Below are 23,390 nucleotides of genomic sequence, written 5' to 3'. Positions count from 1 at the left end.
AAAGAGTGGTAAGAGACAAGAGTCATATATGATCTTAATCAACTTCAATACTGATGTACCATTTCCAGCAAGAATTGCTGTATGGGGTGCCCAGATACATGTTCATGAATATGTACCAAACCCAAGACAATGCTACAAATGTTTGAAATTTGGCCATATAGCAGTAAACTGCTGGGGAAAAGAGAGATGCTTGATTTGTGCAGAAGCCCATAATTTCAGAACATGCCCCTCAAAAGATGAATCTAACCCTCCCAAAAAATGCAGCAACTGTAATGAGGCTCATATAGCCAATAGCAGAGACTGCAAGCTCTACAAAGAGAAGGCCAATAAATCAAGAGCATCTGTAATTAATGGAAGGAGTTTTAGCCAGGTAAAAACTGGCCAAACAACCCAAACCTCAAGACCAACTGGGTTGGCAAACCCACAAACACCCTACAATGCATTCCCACCTCTAATATGTAACCATGAAGAAGAGATCCCTTAAGTTGAGAAAATCTGTTGAGAAGTTAACGAAGCTGGTAACCTCCCTCTGCTCAATCCTCCTACAACAAAAAGATACAGATGAAACAAACAAAGAACTCATTAAGGATATGGCTGATGAGCTCAGTTCTGATGAAGACCCATCAGACATTGTCATGAGTACATCAGAATCAGAAGATAAAGAAGGAGTAGGAAATGCCTGTAAGAGGGCAAAACTAGGAAACAGAGGTAAAGGAAAAGAGCAGGTGCCAAAAAACAATGATCAAAGGAAAAGAGGGATAAAGCACCCATGCAATATGAAGGTCCTATAGCTAAATACACAGGGTTTGGGAAGGACAAAGGTAATTGAGCTCCGTAATCTCATCCTCAGGCTACAACCAGATTTTGTATTGCTACAAGAAACATTCCTTACTGCAGAAAAACCTACACCAAAGTTCCGAGGATATACTGCAAAAAGGTGGGACAGGGACCAGGGAACTGGGGGAGGGCTCATAACCTTGGTTAAAGATTGTCTTGCCCATATTGTCCAGCCTAGTGTACCAGGAAGAAATGAAATAGGATCAATTAAAGTAAAATTCAAGGAAAATTGGATAAGCATTGTCAACTATTATAACAGTTCTACAGGAAACTTTGATGTGAAACAACTTAAGGTGGTTCTGAACAGTTGTGAAGACTCAAAAATATTGGCTGGAGATTTCAACCTCCACAATCCCATGTGGGATACAGTATCACCTCAGGATCACAAGTCAAATGAACTGACCAACATTATCATTGATGCAGCATTCTTGACATGCTTACTCCCCCCCTGGATCTTGGTACAAGAATTAATAAAACAACTGGAAAAACATCTACAATTGACTTGACCTTGGCTTCCCCAAACCTATCAACTGACTTCAGCATTAGAATCCCAGACACTTTCTCATCAGATCACTATCCAGTGTTAACTACCTTTCACATGCTTGAGGAGCATAGGAACACATGCCAAGTACAAGAATTGAAACTATGGAACTTTAAAGAAGAGATGTGGCCAGCCTGGAGATATGAAGTTGACCAGCAGCTTAACAAAATCCATGATACAGCTGCCATGACTACAGATGAACTGACAGACACAATCACCAACACCCTAATCAGTGCAGGTCAGAAGGTATTTGGTTTTAAGAAATTTAAGGAAAAAAAGCTTAACTCAATCCCTGGATGGAATTCAACATGGCAAAAAGCCCACACTGAGAAGAAACAAGCTGAGAACAAGGTCAAGCGGAACCCTAGCACCGAAAACCGTATTGAACTGAATAAAAAGTCAGCAAAACTCCGCCAGACCATAATCCAAGAAACAACTGCAAGCTGGACTTCTCTAATTGAGACAAAGTTCCAAAAATCAACTTCCATTAGAGATCTGTGGCAGAAATTTCCAAGTATTTGTGGGGAAAAAGAAAACAAGGAAGGAACCCCCAGTCCTCCTGAGAAATGGTATCCCAGTTACCTCAACCCAGGAAAAATTCAATGTTCTACTAGACCAGTCCACTGAACAAGCACCAGAAAATGCAAGACAATACCAAAAGACACACTCTACCAAATATAACATACCTTTTGAGCCTTTTACTGCATCAGAAGTTATTCAGCAAACTAAGAGACTGAAATCAGGTGCAATGGGACCTGACTTGATACACAATCAAATGTTAAGGAACCTTAGCCCAAAACAGTAGAGATCATTACAGCTTTGTTTAACAAGTCTGCAGCAACATCAACAGTCCCAAAGAAGTAGAAGAAGGCCACAGTAATTCCTATATTGAAGACGGGAAAGGATCCAAAACTTCCTGCCTCCTACAGACCTATAGCCCTCACATCATGCCTCTGAAAAGTTATAGAACACCTGGTTAAGTTAAGAATCCTCCCAGAACTACCGAATTCACTCCAACATGAACAATTTGGTTTTCTCCCTAATAGAGGAACCACAGAGCACTTCTAAGGTTAGAACACCAGATAAAATCTGGCTTCAAGCAGGGTAAGGATACACTAGCAGCCTTCCTGGATATGAGGGCTGCTTTTGATAGGGTTAGTTTGGATAACCTGATGGGAAAGTTACAGTCTTTCCAAATCTGCCTAGAACTGAGGATGTGGATAGAAGATTACTTGAGAGGCCGGGAACTGGAGATCCATATGGGGGAGAGTAAATCTCCATCAAGAACAAAGCCAGATGTGGGAGTACCTCAAGGGGGGTACTAAGCCCACTCCTCTTCCTTATTTACTGCAGTGATATTAGTTTTGAACATATTCTGGGATGCAAACTGTATTTGTATGCTGATAATATTGCACTTATTGCAATATCAAGAGATAAGCATGCCCTGCAAGCTGCTGTCCAGAAGGGTCATGATTATCTTGGTTTATGGGCAACTGTCAACAACATGGAATTCTCTCCTGCTAAGTCAGCAGTGCTCCTCTTCACAAGGACAAAGATTCATTCAACGCCAAGGCTCTCAATCAATGGCACCACTGTCCCAGCAGTTGAAAAGTTCTGCTACCTTGGGGTGACTTTTGACACTTCACTCTCATGGACTCACCATGTGAATTATTTAATTGGAAACCTCAAGAGCAGAGCCAACTTTGTCAATGCTATTTGCTTATCTAAGAGAGGAGCCCCCTTCTCTGTTGCCACCCAGCTTGTGAGAGCAGTTGTAATCAGTAAGCTGGATTATGGCTGCCTCCTATGCCGAGAAGCACCTGCCCAACTCCTGAAAAAACTGGATACAGCCCTGCATTGTATACTGAGGAAAATTCTCGGATGCCTAAAATCAACCCCCCTACCTGCAATATACTGTGAACTAGGACTGACAACATTAGAAACTAGAATGAAGAAATTAGAAGCACAATATTTTACACGGAAGATGTTGATCCCAAATGACATTATCTACAAAGAACTTATTGAAACATATGATCAGAACCAAAGATTCCAACCAAAATCAAATCCACCATACTGTCAAATGGTGAAAAACATCTCTGAAACAGCTGCTCCTATCCCAACTCCTGAGGTTATTGATGAAGTGGGTTCAGTTTCTAGCACAGGTCTAAAGTCAAATATAGCGCCACCCCCATTCTCAAGGGGTAGCCCAGAGGAACCACCAGAGATGGCAAGAGCTAGGTTGCATGAATGGATAGACCAGTGGACACAGACTGGGCATAGAATGGTATTCACTGATGGGTTATGCTTTGGCACTGGGGGTGGGGCTGCGGTTGTGGCCCTTGGGCTCAGTCATGCACTGTCTCTTAAAGTAACAGAGAAGTTGTCAATATTTTCACTTGAGTTATATGCACTATTGAAAGCATTTGAATTTATTGCAAGTGTTTTGCCAGTAGGCAAATATTTGATATGCAGTGACTCACTTTCAGTGCTGAATTATCTGATGTATGGCCATAGGCCAGCAAGAAAATCAGTGCTGCTTTTAGAAAATATACTGCTAAAACTAATGACAGCCAAGTATGAGATTGTAGCAACATGGGTACCAGCACATGTTGGAATTAGGGGAAATGAGCAGGCAGATAAGCTGGCAAAATGGGGTGCTAGGTATGGGGATTTATTTTTTTTTTTCCTTCTTATTCATTAGTATCGTATATGTATATATATGTATGTATGTATGTTTGTGTACATGTGTATATATGTATGTATGTGTATGTATGTGTATGCATGTATGTATGTATGTATGTGTATATGTATATGTGTGTGTATGTATGTGTATATATATGTATATAACTTAGATAGGCCTAGTCAGTGAGTTACACATATTTATAAGTAGTAGGCTAAATATGTCACTTAATTCTATATTTTTGTATATAACTTATATAGGTCCTGTCAGTGAATTATGTATATTTATAAGTAGTAGGTTAAATATGTCTCTGAGTTATATATATCTGTATATAACTTATAGGCATAGTCATTGAGTTACACATATTTATAAGCAGTATTCTAAAAATTTAGTTCAGTGCGGTATTTCTGTATATAACTTATATATAACTCGTCTGTGGGTTACATACAATTATCAGTAGTAGGGTAATCAAGTCTCTCAGTTATATGGTTATGACTATAGAATATACATTCATTTTAAGAGATATACAAATATTTATAATAAGTAGGTTTATTTTTTCACTGAGTTATATATTGCTGTATATAAATTATATAGGCGTAGTCAGTGAGTTAAACATATTTTAAGTAGTAGGCTAAATATGTCACTGAGTTATATATTGCTGTATTTAACTTATAGAGGCCTAGTCAGTGAGTTAAACATAATAATAAGTAGTAGGTTAAACATGTCACTGAGTTATGTATTTCTGTATATAACTTAGATAGGCCTAGTCAGTGAGTTACACATATTTATAAGTAGTAGGCTAAATATGCCACAGAGTTATATATTTCTGTATATAACTCATATAGGCCTAGTCAGTGAGTTACACATATTTTAAGTAGTAGTCTAAATATGTCACTGAGTTATATATTTCTGTATATAACTTATATGCCTAGTCAGTCAGTTACACATATTTATAAGTAGTACGCTAAATATGTCACTCAGTTATATATTTCTGTATATAACTTATATAGGCCTAGTCTGTGAGTTACACATATTTATAAGTAGTAGGTTGAATATGTCACTGAGTTATATATTTCTGTATATAACTTATATAGGTCTAGTCAGTGAGTTATGTAGCTTTATAAGTAGTAGGTTAAATATGTCACTGAGTTATGGTCTTTGCAAAACAAAAGTGACCCGTTTATATGGCCTCCCCCAGGCCATTCAGCGTGTCCCCAGGTGGCGATAGGGGAACACTCTACAGATATGTAGGGTACCTCCATAGGAAGCACGGACCAAGGGGGGACCTTGTCCCTTGGGGTCCATAATAGAATCTGGGGCACCCTTGCCCGGGGTCATAAATACAGGCGGAGAAGGAAGGAGGCCCCTCCAATGTACACTCAGAAGGGCCCACTGGTTTGTCCACAAGTTCCATGATTGCAAACCATCTCCCAGCAATGGGTTAAATTGCATGGTGATGCAGAACACCATCGCAGGAGGATCCTCTATAGGAGGACAACTGTGGCAGGGCGTAAGATCCAGATCTATGGACAGCGGCCTCCGCAAAGGGTTGCCTCGACCTTTTCGGGGTACCTGCAAGACTGGGGACCTTGCCGTCAACTCTATTCCCACTTGAGGAGTGGCGCCCCTCGAGGAAATTATAGCCTAGTAAACGACACAGCATTCGCACAGGATTCTGACTAATGCACAATTCTTCTGGGCTTGGTATGTTTTGATGGGTGTCTTTGGGCTAAAAAACCTCTTCCTAGCTAATTTATCTATTATGGGTTGCCTCCCCGTAGTACCATAAAATTTGTAGGAATGAATATATAATGAGTCAGAGGTAATAGGCTTGAGATAGTCTGTGCAGGATTTCGACTCTTGTTGATAGAAGATCATCGCCAAGTGCTGAAAACCATGTTGTGACCAAGATGGTCCCAGGATTGCACAAAGCCTCCATTCATGGAGGCCCCAGGGACTTCTTGCAGTCCGGTCCTAAGCCGGCTTAAGCACTTCGGTGTAGACTTGAGAAGATATGTGATCCCCGTCCTGCACTGGTATCCGGGATCTTTGCTTTTCCTGAGGCGAAAAAAATTTCAATGATTTAAAGAACATGAAAATTGGAACTTGGAATGTTACGACATTAAAAAATGACTATCTTATCGACATTTTGACTTACGAATTGAGATTACTCGAACTGGATTTATTAGGAGTTTCAGAAACTCATATCCCAGGGGTAGGAAGCATGAAATTAGGTGATATAGAATTTGTTTACTCAGGCACGAAGGATGGGTTACATAGACAGGGAGTAGGGCTCATGATGAATAAGGAAGCTGCTAAGTCTTGTTTAGGCTGGGAAGGTATTAATAATAGAATACTAATTGCCCATTTTATGACTAGAAAGTTCTAGGTATCATTTATAGTAGTATACACCCCTGTAGAACCAACTGATGGAGATATTAGTGACTCAGATGAATTTTACTTACAGTTACAGGAGCAAATAGACAAGGTCCCAGGTAGAAATATGATGTTATTGCTGGGAGATTTTAACGCCCAGATTGGTAGAAATAAGGATAGATGGTATCCCAGCTTAGGTAAATTTGGCGTAGGAAAAGAAAACAGTAATGGATACAGACTTTTTCAATTTTGTAGGTATAACAATCTAGTTATAACCAATACGGTGTTTGGTCATAAAATGGCTCATAAGCTAACATGGTATTCACGTGATGGTAAGACAGCAAACCTTATTGATTATGTTATAGTAAACCGAAGACTGGCAGGATCAATACAAGGTACTAGGGTATATAGGAGTGCTGTTATTGATGTTAAAAGTAAAGATCACCATCTAGTAGTGTCAAGGGTTAATTTAAAGCTGAAATATTGGAAGGGTAATTACCTCCCTGGAAGTTATGATGTTAGTAGACTCCAGGATGAGAATTTGAGAGCAACTTTCCAGGAACAGTTGAATACTAAACTTGAGAGTTTAAAATTTGATAATGTGGAAGATGGTTGGAATAATTTTAGAAAAATAATTTGTGAAGTTGCTGATGGTGTCTTAGGGAAGAAAGCTAGAACTGCAGCTAAGAATATTAGTGAAAAAGCTTTATGTTTAATAGAAAGGAGAAAGGACTTGTACAAGAATTATCTGAGTGATAGATCGCATGAAAACAAAAGAAATGTAAAGAAAGTGGAGAAAGCATTGAAATATGAACTAAAGAGGTGTGAAGTGGAGGCCATGGATAAAATTGCCGAAGATTTAGAAGATGCAGCTAGACGGCAAAATAGTAAAATATTGTACTGGCACGTTAACAAATTGAGAGGTAGTAGTCAATCCGGACTTGTCCCAGTTAAAGATAGGAATGGGGTGGCAATTAGCGATAAGGCAAAAGCTATAGAGAGAAGAGCTAATCTTTTTGAGAATTTGCTTAACCTAGATACTGTTGCAGGAAAAAATACAGAGGAAAAGGAAAAAGTTTGTAATCCCTTGGAGGTGAAGGAAGATTGGTTTTGTGAGGGGGCGTTAGTAATAGTACTAACAGAATTACAGAATAATAAAGGTCCAGGTGCTGATACGGTGGTAAATGAGTTTCTTAAATATGGTGGCTCTGAGGTTAGAAATAAGTTATTGAAAATTATGAATATGATTTTTGAAAAGGGGGAAGCACCTAACGATTTTAGGAAAACCTTAGTTAAGCCACTTTATAAGAAACGTGATAAAAGTGAGTGTGGTAATTATCGTGGCATTAGTCTGGTCTCTGTATGTAGCAAATTTCTTAGTAATATGATACTTTTTAGACTGAGAGATGCCGTAGACAAAGATTTAAGAGAAAAGCAGAGCGGTTTTAGAAAAGGCAGAGGATGTGTTGACCAAATTTTCAATCTTAGGTTAATAATTGAGAAGTGCCTAAGTTTTCAAACACCTTTGGTCCTCAGTTTTATAGATTATGAGCAAGCTTTCGATTCTGTTGATAGAAGAGCTTTAGTAAAGGTTTTATCCTTGTATTGTATACCAGACAAATACATTAAAGTGATTAGTGCTATGCACGAGAAGAACACTGCTGCTGTTAATGTAGGAAATGAGGTTTGCAGCTGGTTTTGTATTAAATCAGGAGTTAAGCAGGGTTGTGTTCTATCCCCCTTTGTATAGATTACTTTGATGGACTTTGTTTTAAGGAGCCCAGGTAAGGCAATGGGAGACCACGGAATCAAATGGGGAGGAAAATGTCTCCTGGACTTGGATTATGCTGATGATTTAAGCATCCTAGATGAAAGTATGAGCAAAATGAATGAAGTTTTAGAGGTTTTGCGAGTTCAGGGTGCTAGTATTGGTTTGAAAATTAATGTTAGGAAGACTAAGTCACTAAGGCTAGGAATAAGTGAAGATGAAAAGGTGACGTTGGGTAATGAAAAGATTGATCAGGTGGGCAGCTTCACTTACCTTGGTAGTATTATTAGTAAAGATGGTGGGATCAGTGAAGATGTTAAAAATAGAATAGCCAAGGCTCAGGGTGTTTTTTCACAGTTAAAAAAAGTCTGGAAGAATAGGAAGATAATTCTGCAAACCAAGATTAGAATCTTAGAAGCTACAGTGATGACAGTGGTCAAATATGGCTCTGAAGCATGGACGCTCCGAAAAGCGGATGAAGATTTGATAAATGTTTTCCAGAGAAATTGCTTAAGGATTGTTCTGAGTACCCGGCTGACTGACCGTATTTCAAACAATAGGCTATACGAAAAATGTGGTTCAATACCGCTCTCTAGGTCTATAATGAAAGAAAGGTTGAGGTGGTTAGGGCATGTTGTGCGGAAGAAGGATGACAGATTGCCGAAGATTGTTCTTTTCGGCCAACAATCTAGGGCTAAACAGAAAGAAGTTCGTTCTCGCCTTGGGTGGGAGAACGTCATTAAGAGGGATTTAAAGGACAGGGGATCTTCATGGGTAGGTGTGAAAAAGGAGGCTTTGAATAGATTGGGCTGGAGGAGAAGTGATCGTAGCTGTGTTGGCCTCTGGTGGCTTGGTACTGCGGTGAGTTGTTAGTAGTAGTAGTAGATCACTAGATTGCAAGCAATAATTATTGAAATAGCTTTATTAAAGACGATTCTTACATTTGACTTAAGAGGTTTGTGATTAATTTTGGTTATTAGTCCGTGCTTTGGCAGGATTATATTAGTCTTATTTTCTTTCATTTTTGCAAAAGAAATGCTATTTTTTCAATTTCTCGATAGTTTGGTTAGAACTTGCCTATATCTTATAGGTAACTATGTTCCAGTTAACGAACGGTTTTTTTTTTTAATTTCAACGGATACTCTTCTTTGGTTTATTATTTATTATTCGAAGCAGAATGATATCTGCTATTGTTTATAACACCCCAATGAGTTTATGATTGATTGACACAAGGGTCATTTTCACGATACACGCTATATGGTTGTCCTTTAAATATCGTGTTTATTTTCTTTATCCATGAATTACTATATTTTAGGAATCAAATAATTGGTTTTATGCTTATAGCTTTTTGGAGAGTTATTTTAGTAAAGTGCATATTGTATATATATAAAATGCAACTGATAATTTAAATTTCAAAACACCCGGATTGTAGGTAAATAATCTTATTTCAGGCGTAATTATTTCTGAACTACGTTGCGAATTTCTTTTGAAAATTAGGTAACCACCTAGACTAGAAAGTTTCCCTTTTTTTCATATTTTCTTGGGGTAGCTCTTCGTTATTTTATTTGCGCTTTTTTGCTTTTTATCGATAACATTCATTTTAAGTTAATCTAAGCTAAAGTTATTGATACGATAGTTATTTTTTTTACTATTATTCCTCTGCCCAGCGGCTGTATGTGTTCTACTATGTCTGTTAGCTATTGCAAAACTAATTTTTCATTTAGCTAATCGCTAATTACGATCTTAATTCATGGTACAACAATTTTTCGTTAGATAGTTACTCGAGAATATAATCAATGTAATTTTCCTGACAAAACTACATTCTCTATAATTGGTCATAAAAAATTGAAAAATTAATCAATGCGTCCTTTTATTTGAATTAATTTTATCTTAATTGCGATCGTTAGATACAATATTTTGGAACTTTAATGGTACATAAAAATATCTATCGAAGTCGCTAGATAGCGCGGACAGTTTATCAAAATAATTTTTATTCAAGGTACTTGTCACACTTAACATAAAGATATTTTATTTAGCAGTGGACTAGGCCACTGAAGCAATTTCACCTTATCGAATTGGTCATATTAGGCTTGGCCATAAAAATTTTCTTTTTTTTAGGTTTTTCTCTGTTTTACGTATTTGTGGGGCCTATTTCTATAACTTAAGAATTACAGTGCCCTCGGGGTTTTGTTTGTATCTGTGGATATACTTCCTATTAAGGAATTTCAGTTCGAAACTCACATAACATAATTAACACCCTAAATTCAACAATTTTGGCTTATTTTTTGCCCTTAAGGCAGCTCAAAATACTACACGGGTCAGTTATTCTTATCAAAAAATATACAAAGGGAAAGTGGTTTTAATTCAAGAACAATTTGCTTAGGTGAACCGTTTAAGCTGTCGTAAATTTTTGGGGTTTCAGATCAGTTATGGGCGTTAATTTATTATCGTATCAACGTTTTACCTAGGGTCGCTTGAATTGCATAATTAATTTTTAAAATTGATGGAAGTTGTATTAGTTTAGTAAAAATCGAATCGAGCTATGTACAAGTCTAATGGTGGGGGGGGGGTTCAATTGTAAATTCTAATGGGGGGGGGTTCAATTGTAAATTGTAATGAGGGGGTTTTCAATTGTTAATTGGCATTATTTATAAGAGAGTTTCGCTCTGGTGCCTTAAGTTAATTCCTGGTATTGGAGTTCCCCATTTACTTAATTCTGTGGGTAATTTTAGTTAAACTCTTGGTTGACGATTCGCGAATAGCATGCCTGAGTGGAAGCGGAACTTCATGTGTAGGGAGCTTAAATTAGCGGTTCAAAAGGGGGAGCTACATTAATGGCCATCCTGAGTCGAAATCAGATTGAAGGGCTTCAGGTTCCTTTGAGAGCGAGTGGAACCACAAGGACAAGATATCTTGAGAAATAATAACATAAAGAGAATAAAGATAAGAAAGTGATGTATTTATTTACTCAAATATCGAACAGAGCTTCGGGTATATCAATACACTTGCAGTAAATGACACTAGATTAAAACTGCTCACTGGTAATACAAGTAACTTTCAATACTACTGTATATTAATTTTACATATATTCAAAATGATTGAATAATTCTCAATATAACTCATAAGAGACTCCTAATCGACTCTAAACTCCTTCTAGACTGAATAAAGACTCATCCTAGACTGCAATAAAGACTCCCAATAGACTAACTCCAATTTGCTAAGTTCGAAGGAACTATACCCTGCAATTTCGCCGAGGGTTACATTTGCTAAAAAGCACAGTATACTGATTCTGTTGGTTCTGATTCTTTGTCCTCTATTACTATTGGACAGTGACGTACCAATCAGCTAGTTGATTTTAATTAACTTTTGGTCCGACTTATGATTCCTTAAAACTTCACTTTGGAATTTTTCTTAGTACGATAAAAATTTTTACTTTAAATATTTATACACAGTTTTACATAGATTTACATTGTATCTCACGCACAAAGGTTTCAAAGCTTTACCTTGTAATTTCAGCGGAATATTTAGTTTTACTTTTGTATGTCGCGAAACTAATTTTAATTTAAATGCATAGTTTCGCGAAACAGAATTTAAATGCATAGTTTTATTTCTTATCTCCCGTGACCACCTGGAACTTCAAACTCAAGATTTAGATTACAGGGTTGGTTGCGTGTCATGTGAAATTGATAATTTTGAATAGTTATCGCTATTACCTTTCTTGTAGGAAAGATTTTTCATAGTTACAATTGTAATACAATGTTTCACTACTTTTTAAATTTGACAATTAAGTATTACTTGAATTTTTGTGGGTTTATATTCTAGGCAATTATATTTTACTTTGAAAGTATTCGGGGTCTTAAAAATCGATTCCATTACATATCATCCTTCCCATTCTTAACGATGTCCTCATCGTTGTGTCACCCACTCTTTCTACTCTTTTGAACTTTGATCTCGCTTTCCCCCTTTTTTTGATTTTGTACTTGTTACTTTAATTAAATTTTGCTTTGGTGAGATATGACACTACGTGTTGAAACATCACTTTAAAGTCCACCACCTATACACTCTATTTGACGAAAGGGTCAAAGAGTTTCTATGACACATTTGGTTACATGATTATGTAACAATTATATTCCCTCCACCTGATACTAAAATTTCTTAACCTGATATGCTAATAATTCTATATGGCTCTAATTAATTGAGTTCTACCTTTGTGACTATTTTATCACTTAAAATGGTACATATGTTTGTTTTTTTCTAAACTTTACCATACTTCCACCTGATGCTATAACGATACGATACGTAACTGACTTCAAGAGCACTGATATATATATATATATATATATATATATATATATATATATATATATATATATATATATATATATATATATATATATATATATTATATATATATATATATATAAATTAAACGATTTGCAAACAAAAGGTCTCACAATACAATTTTTTTTTTAAACTTAATGTCTGATTGCAACATTGGGGTAGTGTAATCTACACTTATTTTCATCTGATTAGGAAAAGCTATTTAATATTCACTAAAGTTTTAATTAGATACCTAAGATTCACACTTACTTCATCATTCTACGTGTCTATAATACTCACATACGTTGTCACTTTACTTTGCGATTCCGTTTAATTAATTACTGGGTTGGCTAATTGTTTATGGTTTGTCTTCGTGGTGTTTCACTTTTTGCTACTTGGTCCCTGGGATAATTGTTTACATTGTTCATAAGTATGACTACTTGCACAAAATTGTCCGTGCGTGGTTTGTCACTCCAAATACGAGGGGTTGATGTCACAGAGTTGTTGAAATGTTTACTAGGTACATAACCCTTGGGGGATTGATTATATGAAATGGTTATCTTTATCGCTGGGCTGGGTGTCTCTTAACGGGCACTTTTATCCTCGGGAAAATCTAATACTCGCACAATCTGTGTTTCCCGTAAATTGTTCACTTTTATTCCTTCTTTCACTTGGACTATGGGCTGTGTTACAGCATTTAACGTTAACTATGGTTGAATCAAAATTTGATCCTGGTTCTGGCTGGGTATCTTTTCTTGGACACTATTATTCTCGGGAAAATCTCATACTCGTACCGTCTGTGTTTCCTGTAAATTGTTCACGTTCAGTCCTTCTTTTATTTGGACTATGGGCTGTGTTACAACATTTAACGTTAACTATGGTTGAATCAAAATTTGATCCAGGTTCTATGCTTGACGTATTGTCTTTGATTTTTCTTTTAATGATACATCATCATTGAGGGATTAATCATGGGGATTAAAGCAATAATGACTGGTTGGCTTTTTTCTCTTAACACTTCATTTTGGGGAAAGTTTAGCACGTACAGTTTATATTTTCCACAAAATTGATTATGTTTGGTTCTTCTTCTCTTGGAGGACGGTTCGTTTTTGCAACATCTAACCACGATTGGAATAGGTTCAAAACTTAAATTTGGAATCTTGTTTCGATATATTGTCTCTGATTTGGTCTTTAATTTTCGAGGGATTTACTCCACTGATATTTTTGGTGTTCCAAACGTTAGATCTTAAGACCTTGCCGTCTAAGGATAGTAATTTGACGGATTTGTATACAGTTTTACGAAATGACTGGTCAGGGTGGTTTTCTAGGTAATTATTCGTTCAGATATATCTCTATATCCGGGGTCCATGGTTTGCCAATATTGGTTGGGGTAGTTTTACCATGTACTAGGGTCGGTTGATTTGGATCATTATTAGGTCATTGTCTTCAGGGGTTTCCTTGGTGAGTACTTATCGATGGTTGATGAATGATGAGAGTAGATGCTACTGGGTTGTATCCGAGTTGCATTCTGGTTCACCAATAATTAATTTGCAGTGATTACTCTGCTTCCTGGAATATAAATATCTGGGCAAAATCATACGCTCTTTATAATTACATAAGTTAAAAAACACGTACGGCGATAATACATAATTTATACAAGATTATACGGGGATCATTGTTTTAAATAATTGTCTTGATTATTGGTACTAATCATATCAATTTAACATGGGTATACTTAAACTCAAAGATAAAATGAATAGAAGCAATTTTCATTCTTCTACAAGCATAATGAAGCAATATTATGTTGCTATGAGATAAGCTAAGTAATAATAAGAAAAATGATTATGTTTACGAAAAATAACACTATATAGATTCTCAAGATTTGGTAACTATATGTATACATGTATATATATGCATTTGGCACATGTTCAATATTCAATAAATTTAAATGTTACTCCATACTCATCTACCTTAGCATTTAATTTTCTATTCTAGGACTACATACGAAGTAGGTTACATGGTTTTAGGTGAGATCTCAATTTACTGGGAATTTTCAAGCCTTTACTGTTTACGCGCGTCCATGATGCTTAAGAAATACAGCCTTGCAGCTGCAAGGGTTTACACAGACAATAAGTATAAATTTGGGACTGGACATAGCACGAATGTGGACCTCTATTCTCATTCGTTAGATCATGTCCTCCACTTTTTTTTGTTTAAGGATTATCAGGGAGTTCCGGGTTTAGGTTTTGCATCTCGCTGGGCTCAATACAATCTTCCTCCGGGTATTGTCTCAATAATCTCATAATTTTTGCATAACTTGAATCAACAAAATCCTCATGGTTAGGGGAATCAATGAGCTTCAGTCTCGTGAACGACTAAATATTTTCCCTTTAGAAGGAGCTGAAGACGCTCCACATCGGTTCCACGTATGTGATAATCTTCGGTCTCCTTGTGAATTGGAGAATTCTTATTTCTCATGCATTATGACTATTTTGGGGGTAGTTCCCATGCTTAGGTATGATTCCCTGACTTATGACGTCTTGGGCCACTGCGTGAACAATGAAAATTATCATGGTCTTCGTTAATCACACCTTCCTGTCTAATTCTAAAATTAATATGTGTTAATTTATCTTGCAATGTAAGCTATTCCTAATTTTTTTGATTTTATTCTTTTGGGTTTTGAATATAGATTGTATTATTATGCGAACGGCTAACATTGTTAGCCACATGGCTTCTACATATATTGAAGGTACTAATCCTTTCTCGCATTGTATTTTATTCCAAATTTTCCTGTTACGGATCGATATTTGGGTTTACTTGCCAATCGTATTCCAAAACTTATACAATTTTTCGGCATATTTTCTTAAATCGTATTTGACGTTCCATTTTTTCGCGAAGGCTTCTTCCCCTGATTTATTCACAATGATCATTGCCACTGAGTATATGACATTTTCTTTGGCGTGCTTTATACATATGAACTCTGTATCGATAATTGCTTTGGCCATTGTTCTGAAATGAAAGGTAGTTTCTATTGACTTTTGTCTAGTTAACTTTTTCAAGATTGGTTATAGTCATGGTACACTCTAGGTCGAGGTCAAACTACCTTTTTACCGGCATTTCCTCAATACAACGGTTACTTATTCATTCGACCGTAATTTGAGTCATCTAAAGCTCTATATTAAGCAATAATGAATATTTACTTTGAGTGGGAAACAAGCTAACTTCAGGTCGAAGTTGAACTACTTTTTCACCGGTGCCTCCTTGCACCTGGCTATTTATGTATTCGAACGTAATTCAATTCCCCAAAGTTCCGTACTCTAGTTTAACGACTTTGCGGTCGATTTTAACGAATTCCAAATAGGCTTAAAAGTATAGAGACTATCGAGAAACTAAATTTTTTGTAAATTTATAGCAAATATAATTATACTCGCGATATTCACTGTAATTCATAGTTTTATAAATATTAATACACTACTGGTTTTATTATATAACGCATTTTTACATAACAATAGTATTCACTTTATATAGACATAACCCTTTCAGGTACTATTAGAGGGTTCTTCTATTATTCATTTCAACGAAATTACTTATATATACAGTTTCTTCCACTAATATTGGGTTTTAATTTCAATATGGGTGCATCATCCGGCAGTGTCGCCTTTGAATTTGGGGATGTAAGCATAGGAAGAAGTCGATAATCTTTCCATAACGAAACATTTGAGCTAAGAAATTTGAGTTCAAATTATATATTATATTTTACGGCTTCATGTCTATCTAAATACATTAAATACACTAACAATTAATTCGGGAGTTGTAAGGCCTCTAGTTTGGCTATTATGTAATTTCTGATCATATTTTTTATAACGACTTTTCGTCTGAGCCGAGATTGTAATAGGTGGTCAGTTATTATTTTTAACACTGAAAAACTGAAGTTCACGTCTGATTGGCAACAGCATAGTTGTTCACGCACGATTATGTCTATACCAGGGACTATTTTTCTTTCAAAATTTTCGTCTTCTTTGAAGAAGTTCAGTGTTATTTTCTTTATGTCTTTATGCTCCCATGGTACAACTTGAAAAACGGCAGATCTCATTAAGGGTTTTACTGGTTTCAAATACGTGTCATTTACATAGTTGACTTACAAGGTCTTGAGAAAACTTTCGCTTTTTATCATGTGTCCATGGTCTATTAGTATGGAGAGAAATTTAATGGGCCAAATTGTAGTTATATTGTTATCGTCTTGATCGTACCAAATATTTTTGGCAATATAATTAGACAGTGAGCTATATTTTGTTGTTGGACTATCTTGTATTAAAATTCGGAAGGCCAGGTTGGCACTTAATCTAGTATGCTCTAGTTTTCTTGTCATTGCTCGTGCACTGAAGTTATAATGCACTAAGCTTGCCGTTAATTTTAGGATCACTCTTTGTTCCAACCTTGTCTTTTGAGATTTTAGAAGATGATATAGTTTTGGACAGTCTAGATTTTCTACTGCTCTGATAAGTTCCTCTTCTTTTAATGCATTATCAACAATTCCCCATTCTCTTAATGAAACATTAATGTTGTCTACACTATCTCTTTTCTTAGGAATCCCTGAGGTTACATTCTCTAGTCTACGACTATTGAGTTGTTGATGGCTTGGGTATTTTATCATGGTTACCCCTTTTTTTCTTTATTTTATTCTACTATATTCTGGGTTAACATAAGCAACATGACGTAAGGTTGCTTGTTTCGGCGTTTCCCTTAACCAGTGGTTGAAGGTTACTCACGTACCGTATCTGCAAGTGTGTTTTTATATAAAATTTATCAGTAATTATGAAATAAGTGATTACTTAATAGTAATATATTTTAGAAATGGTTATAGTAGTTTGAGGTATAATAATTGTTATGAAATAATTAAAATAGCTACATAGTTTGCTACATGGTACGTTGCTTAGCCCTTTCAATTTGATGATTGTTTGTAACATGTAGCTTTTTACTTGGTCTTTCTAATGTATGGTATTTAACTTTCACTGGTATCCTTAGGTTCCTTTTCTCGTTCGAGTTGTTTTTCGTAAGAAGTATCAAGCCACGTGTCTTTCCCCAAAATGATCAACAAAAAAAAATATAGAGCTCAAGCACTTTCCACGTATTGGAATGTATCCACAAAGTGGGATGGGCTAATTTTTTTTCATAAGAGCTTACTGGCCAGACTGCTATGGCCAATTGGATAAAATACAAAATCTGATTAGACATTACCAAACCAAGTCAGCAACAGAGTTTACAACGCCCGTATCTCCCGCACTTAGTAACTTGTGTAATTTTTTCTTAACAGAAGGTGAGAGTCAAGCATCCGCACGGTGGGATAATATACACCATGGACATCCCTGGCTCTAGCCTCCTATGCTTGTGGGTTCATTTGCTCTCTTGTATGTTGTATGGATACTTGAGTTATTCCTCCTATACCATTTTCAAAGTATTTCACGGGGATGTTAGCTGACTATTATTTTATTTTGCTTTTATGAATTAGAATTGCCATGCATACTGAACTTTTATTAATTGTTGAAATAAATTTTTTTTTGTTACCGTTCGAAGTGTGCGGGGTACTACTACTGATCTTTAGTTCAAAGTATGTTTCACCTTGTTTAAGTAGATTTTTTGAAAAGTATTAAAATAATTTTTCTTTATATTACCGTCCGAAGTGTGAGCGGTACCACTACTGACATTTAGCTAAAAGTACCTTTACATGGTTTTGAGTAGGCTTTCAAGCTTAAGTTGTTAACGAAAGGGTTGTTTTATGTTCACTAGTATATTTCCACTAATGCTATAGCTGTCAATCAATCTGAAAAGTTTTTTTAAAACTTCACTTAATGTTTAGTGTGGGTAAAAAAAATTTTCTTAAGTATTTTTAGATAACCAAGCCACCATTCCTTTTTAACAATCTCTTTAATGAGAATATGGTTGTTTTGTATCCTGCCAACGTGAACAATTTTTGTTAAGGCCGTAGTTTGAAGATATGAACTTACCTTTTCAGGCTTTTTTAAAAATTAGGCTTTTAAATTGCAACGCATTTTGATTTACCGTCATACTCTGTTCAGCTTTGATTACCTTCCATTACAATACCTATTGATTTTTAGGTTCTTCGGTTTTGCAATTGATTAATCAAAGAAAGTTCATTTATTTTATACTATAATCATTTCTTCGTTATTTGTTTATTCTGAAGTTATTGTTAGGTTGAATCGAGTGAGGAGTTTTTGTTGAAGTTTACTCAAATAATATCTTTATGATATGTAGGAATAAGCTCTTTATTTCAGCGTATATTAAAATTATGTTAAACTGGAGGAGTACAAAGGCTTGTTATTTGGGATTGAATCTTCCCGAATAAATGAGATAAAAAGAAAAATACATTCACTTTTAGGGTGTCATTTTTTTCTTCTCCTGTGGCGGAGTTATCGCCATGTGGCGGAGATGTTTATGTTCATGCACAATATTGTATAAAAACTTGTTAAGGATTAAAAATTTATTTCTTTATATTCCCTAAACGTAATTATATTATACGTTTCTCTAGTGAACCATTGGTCAATTTAGTTTAGTCCCGATCTAAATGTAGTAAGATATAATAGGCTGTAATCTATTTATTATGAAGTCGAACGATATGAGAATTAATTTGCACAAAAAAGACAATATATAAAACTTAATTATTTTTCATTTTTGTGAAGTTAAAACCGTTTCTTACGGGAATCCTATCTGGGTTATGAATTCACGACGTTGCAAAAGGAGGATATTACGATGTTGTTAACCTATAATATTTTAAGCATTCTGCTATTGGGCTATTTATGGCATATCGTGTTCCTATATCGGGCCATTTTTCTTCTGTGGCAAAAATAATGCCATACGGTAAGGATATGATGTTACCAATAATTTTACAGGGGTGTTGATTATGCGTTTGATGTCTCTGAAACAAATTCGTGTATGTGCCTACTTTAATCTCGCGGTGCCATACTTTGGTGACACCAAGATGCCGCAGAAGAGTTCTATGCGATTAAGGGGGGGGGGGGTTCATAAATTTGATTAGAATACTACCTATGGTATCTGTAATTCTTTTTCTTTGGTATTCTATCGCGATAATCTTTACTAAGTTAGCCTCCCATAGGAGTTTAATTTAAGGAGAAAGTTCGAAAATATAGCTCTATTCTATCTTCCCATCCAGGTTTTTTTAAACACATTTCTGAACAAGGAGCAAAAGTGCTTTACTGGTGTTGGGATCTATTCATTTCCTTTCTGTTATGGCTTCAACTTTCGTTTGATTACATTAGAAATTACCCCTGTGTCTTTCATACTTCGTATGAATGTACGTTTTTTTGTGAGGTTAAAATTATTTATTACAAGAATTCTGTGGTAGAGACTATGCTTTACGGCAGAGGTTTGATATTACCTAGAATTTTGTATGGATCTGCTTATGCTTTTCGAATGGAAGTTTTGCCTAAGATATAGGAACTTATCTACCTTATATATTTTTAATATAATTTCCCATTAAGAATATTTCTCATTAAGTTCGGTGTGGACTATTTTTGTTCCATTCCATTCAGAAGTCCAAGGGTATTAAACCTTATTTTCATATCTGTCTCAATATTGCATATTTAAACAGGGTTTTTCATGCATTTTCTAATTTAAGGAATATCCTTGAATCATAAAAAGTTTGTATAAATGCTTGTATTCGTCATAATAATTTCAGTTCAAAATCGTATATGTCTCAGTTAATACATACTTTTTTAGAATTCTTAATGATATAAATTTCACGAAGCTTGACTTGAACAATACGTTTTTAGTTAGTTCGTTTTATAAGTCTTGTTTGGAGGATAAGTTTAGTAAAGATCCTAGGTTGGAACAGTTTATCAGGTTGGTGCATTCATTAATTATTTTAACCTATTCTTAATTTTAGCATTTGCAAGACAGTGATCCTTCAGTTTTTTGCTTCTTTTTTTATATTTAGGTTTTTGTTTGTTTGCTCTTTACTGGCTTACGTTTAAGAAATTTCAAATTACCTGTTTTGATTAATTTATATATTTTTTTTACAACGAGATATATAAGATTAAAAATTAATTAATGGGTTGTTTACATATATTTGTAGTTATCTTGGACATTCAAAGCATATTAAATGTTATGCCTACTTGCCTCTATATTTTGAGTTTAATTTGTATAAGTTTTAACGAATCCATGGCGCCTAATATATGGATTTAATTACTGTATTTTAGGATTTCGTTAATTAGTCTTGTGCTTTTTATTCTTCCAGAAAGCCTTTCTTACTAGACTGCCCATCTTGCGTATATAACGTACGATTGATTTCTAGATTGTAGGCAATAATTATTGAAATAGCTTTATTCAAGACAATTCCCACATTTGACTTAAGAGGTTTGTGATTGACACGCGATATCTGCTATTGTTTATAACGTTTTAATGAGTTTATGTTTGATTGAAAGGGTCGTTTTCACGATACACGATATACGGTTGATATTCTAGGAACCAAATAATTGGTTTTATGTTTTTAGCTTTTTGGAAAGTTATTTCAGTAATTGCGTATTTTATATAACATGCAATTGATAATTTAAATTTCAAAACGTGCGATCCGGGAGTTTTGAAGGATTGCAGGCAAATAGTTTTATTCGAGGCGTAATTATTTTAGACTAAGTTGCGAATTTTTTTGCAAATTAGGTAACTATAATTAGGTAACATTCAGGGTTACTATAATTTTTGTTCTGCGCCAATTCTCTAACGATATTCTTCTTTTAAAGATATATCGAAGCTTTAGGGGCAGGGAAACACTAATAAAATACATTTGTTAATTAAATCTGACCAGGATAATATTTTCGAAATTGAGAGGGGGGGGGGGGTAAAAAATATACGATGGATAATTTCCCGGGGTAATTTCAACTTTATTGTCGTTTTTATTCCTGGGTATTTAATGAACATTTTATTTAATGGACACTTACCATGCTAAAATGTTAATGTAAGTTAATCATTTCTATTATATTTGTTTTCATTGAATAGACTTTTCATCAAGGAATCAAGGCATAATATTCTGAGCTATCTTTATTATATGGGTTATAATATAATATTTAAAGGTTCTTGAATAATTTTCTTGAATAATTGAAGCTGTCCTTAGAAGAACCTTCAATACCATCTTTTGATAATTTTTTGAAAAATCTTCCAAAAAATTTTGCCTGACTAATCTTTCAAAAAATTATATGCAGGCAAATCATGCCTCAGTTCGTTACTATCCTTATATATATATATATATATATATATATATATATATATATATATATATATATATATATATATATATATATATATATATATATATATATATATATATATATATATATATATATATATATATATATATATATATATATGCTTACCAAATTTCCTCCTTTTCTACTGAACTTGTAATATATATTTTTTCAATTAGGGAAATGCTATATTCTGGCTAGAAATATAGTTTAGTTTAACGAGATCACGCTCGTGTTATAAGTTTGTTCATTAAATCTTGTCGCTATACGTTATATTCTATAAGGCAAAGTGGATGCGCCTATTTTGGACTTTTTAAAAAAAATATTTTTTTTCAATTTAACAAAAAAAGAATTTTTTACCTCCCTTTTTTTTGTGTTCAATTATTTACATGATTAATATTCCTTAATTTTCCGTCTCATCTGATGGTAGTTGTGTTATGGGTGTTTCTTGTGATGCGGGTACTTCTGGAGAACTTTGGCTATGTTACAACGGCCCTTGAAATTTTTTCAAGCTTCTTATTTTGATTTAATATTACCATATGGGTTTTTGGGTTAGAGATCAGGTACCCAAACTAGACATATTTCCATTTATCTGGTTTTTTACTTATTCTGCCAGATTTCGTGGTAACTTCCTGCTCTGCTTCTGGTGTTTTGATCTTTTTGACTTTACTATAGAGATTAGGTCAAATTTCTTGTAATGTTTCAATAGGAACTTCTGACCTTTACTTTAGCTGCCTTTGCCTGAGCTGCGGCGAAAGTCGATTTCTGTTTTTGTGCTTCTTGGGGTTCACCAGTGGCTGACTCTTTGTTGAATTCAGTAAAACTAGTGTCTGATGATGCATCATTGGGGCTTTCGGGAGTGGTCCTTTGCAATTTAGGGGTATTGCCTGCCCTTGCTTCATATATTTCATCTCCTTTTGAGGTAGAGGGTTTATTCTCCATTTCCTCACGCTGAATTACTGCTTTGGGGGAGTTAAAAGATTCTTGGGAACTCTGGGAGGAGTCAAATACTTTTGGAGAATGTCTCCATTGCTTGAATGCCATATCTTCCAGGGGGTTGGGTATATTTTTTAGCATTGTCTGTTTCCAGGAGAGTGATTCCTTGGGTTTTACTTTGGATACCGTTAAGTGGTGGTATTCTCCTGGATTATCATCTTCAGGATGTTCCTGGGTCCAGGGCAAAGTACTTTGCCTTGTTTTTATCGGATAATTTATCATTTCCATGGCTTCTCTCAAACTTTTTGTATTTCCTTTATTTGTATGTTGGGTGGAGTCTTTCTTATTTTTGCATCCGGAGTTTCCACAGCTCTGTTTAATTCATCGTCTAACGATGGGGGTCTTTCTATTGGGGTGGCTAGGGATACCTTGTCATTGGGAAACCTTTGGGGGGGACACAGGGTCAAAATTGTATCGGGGGAAAATAGGGATTTTGGAGATAGTGTATAATCTAATTCTTCAGAACTTTCTGATGATGAATTTTCTGGACCTATTGGGGTTCTTATTGGTATGTGTATTAAGGGTTTTCTTTTAGGAATGACTAAATTTTTCATGGCTAAAAATTCTTTAAAATTTTCCTTGTCGCTATAATTTTTGAAGTAG

The 23,390-nt window shown here is 35.2% G+C and overlaps 1 protein-coding gene across 1 annotated transcript; it reads left to right on the top strand.

Annotated features, from left to right (window-relative positions):
* Nucleotides 1-2,882: 2,882 nt before the first annotated feature.
* On the top strand, nucleotides 2,883-15,104 carry LOC148943744 (uncharacterized). Its single transcript, XM_089101224.1, has 2 exons — nucleotides 2,883-4,039; nucleotides 14,864-15,104. Exons 1-2 carry the CDS (start codon nucleotides 2,883-2,885, stop codon nucleotides 15,102-15,104), a joined length of 1,398 nt encoding a protein of 465 aa, XP_088957350.1.
* The last annotated feature ends 8,286 nt before the right edge of the window (nucleotides 15,105-23,390 follow it).

The sequence above is a fragment of the Artemia sp. Qi Xiang Cuo genome, chromosome 15 (assembly GCF_049724085.1).
Source record: "Artemia sp. Qi Xiang Cuo chromosome 15, ASM4972408v1, whole genome shotgun sequence".
NCBI classification, from domain to species: domain Eukaryota; kingdom Metazoa; phylum Arthropoda; class Branchiopoda; order Anostraca; family Artemiidae; genus Artemia; species Artemia sp. Qi Xiang Cuo.
This window is presented reverse-complemented; position numbering and strand designations above follow the sequence as displayed.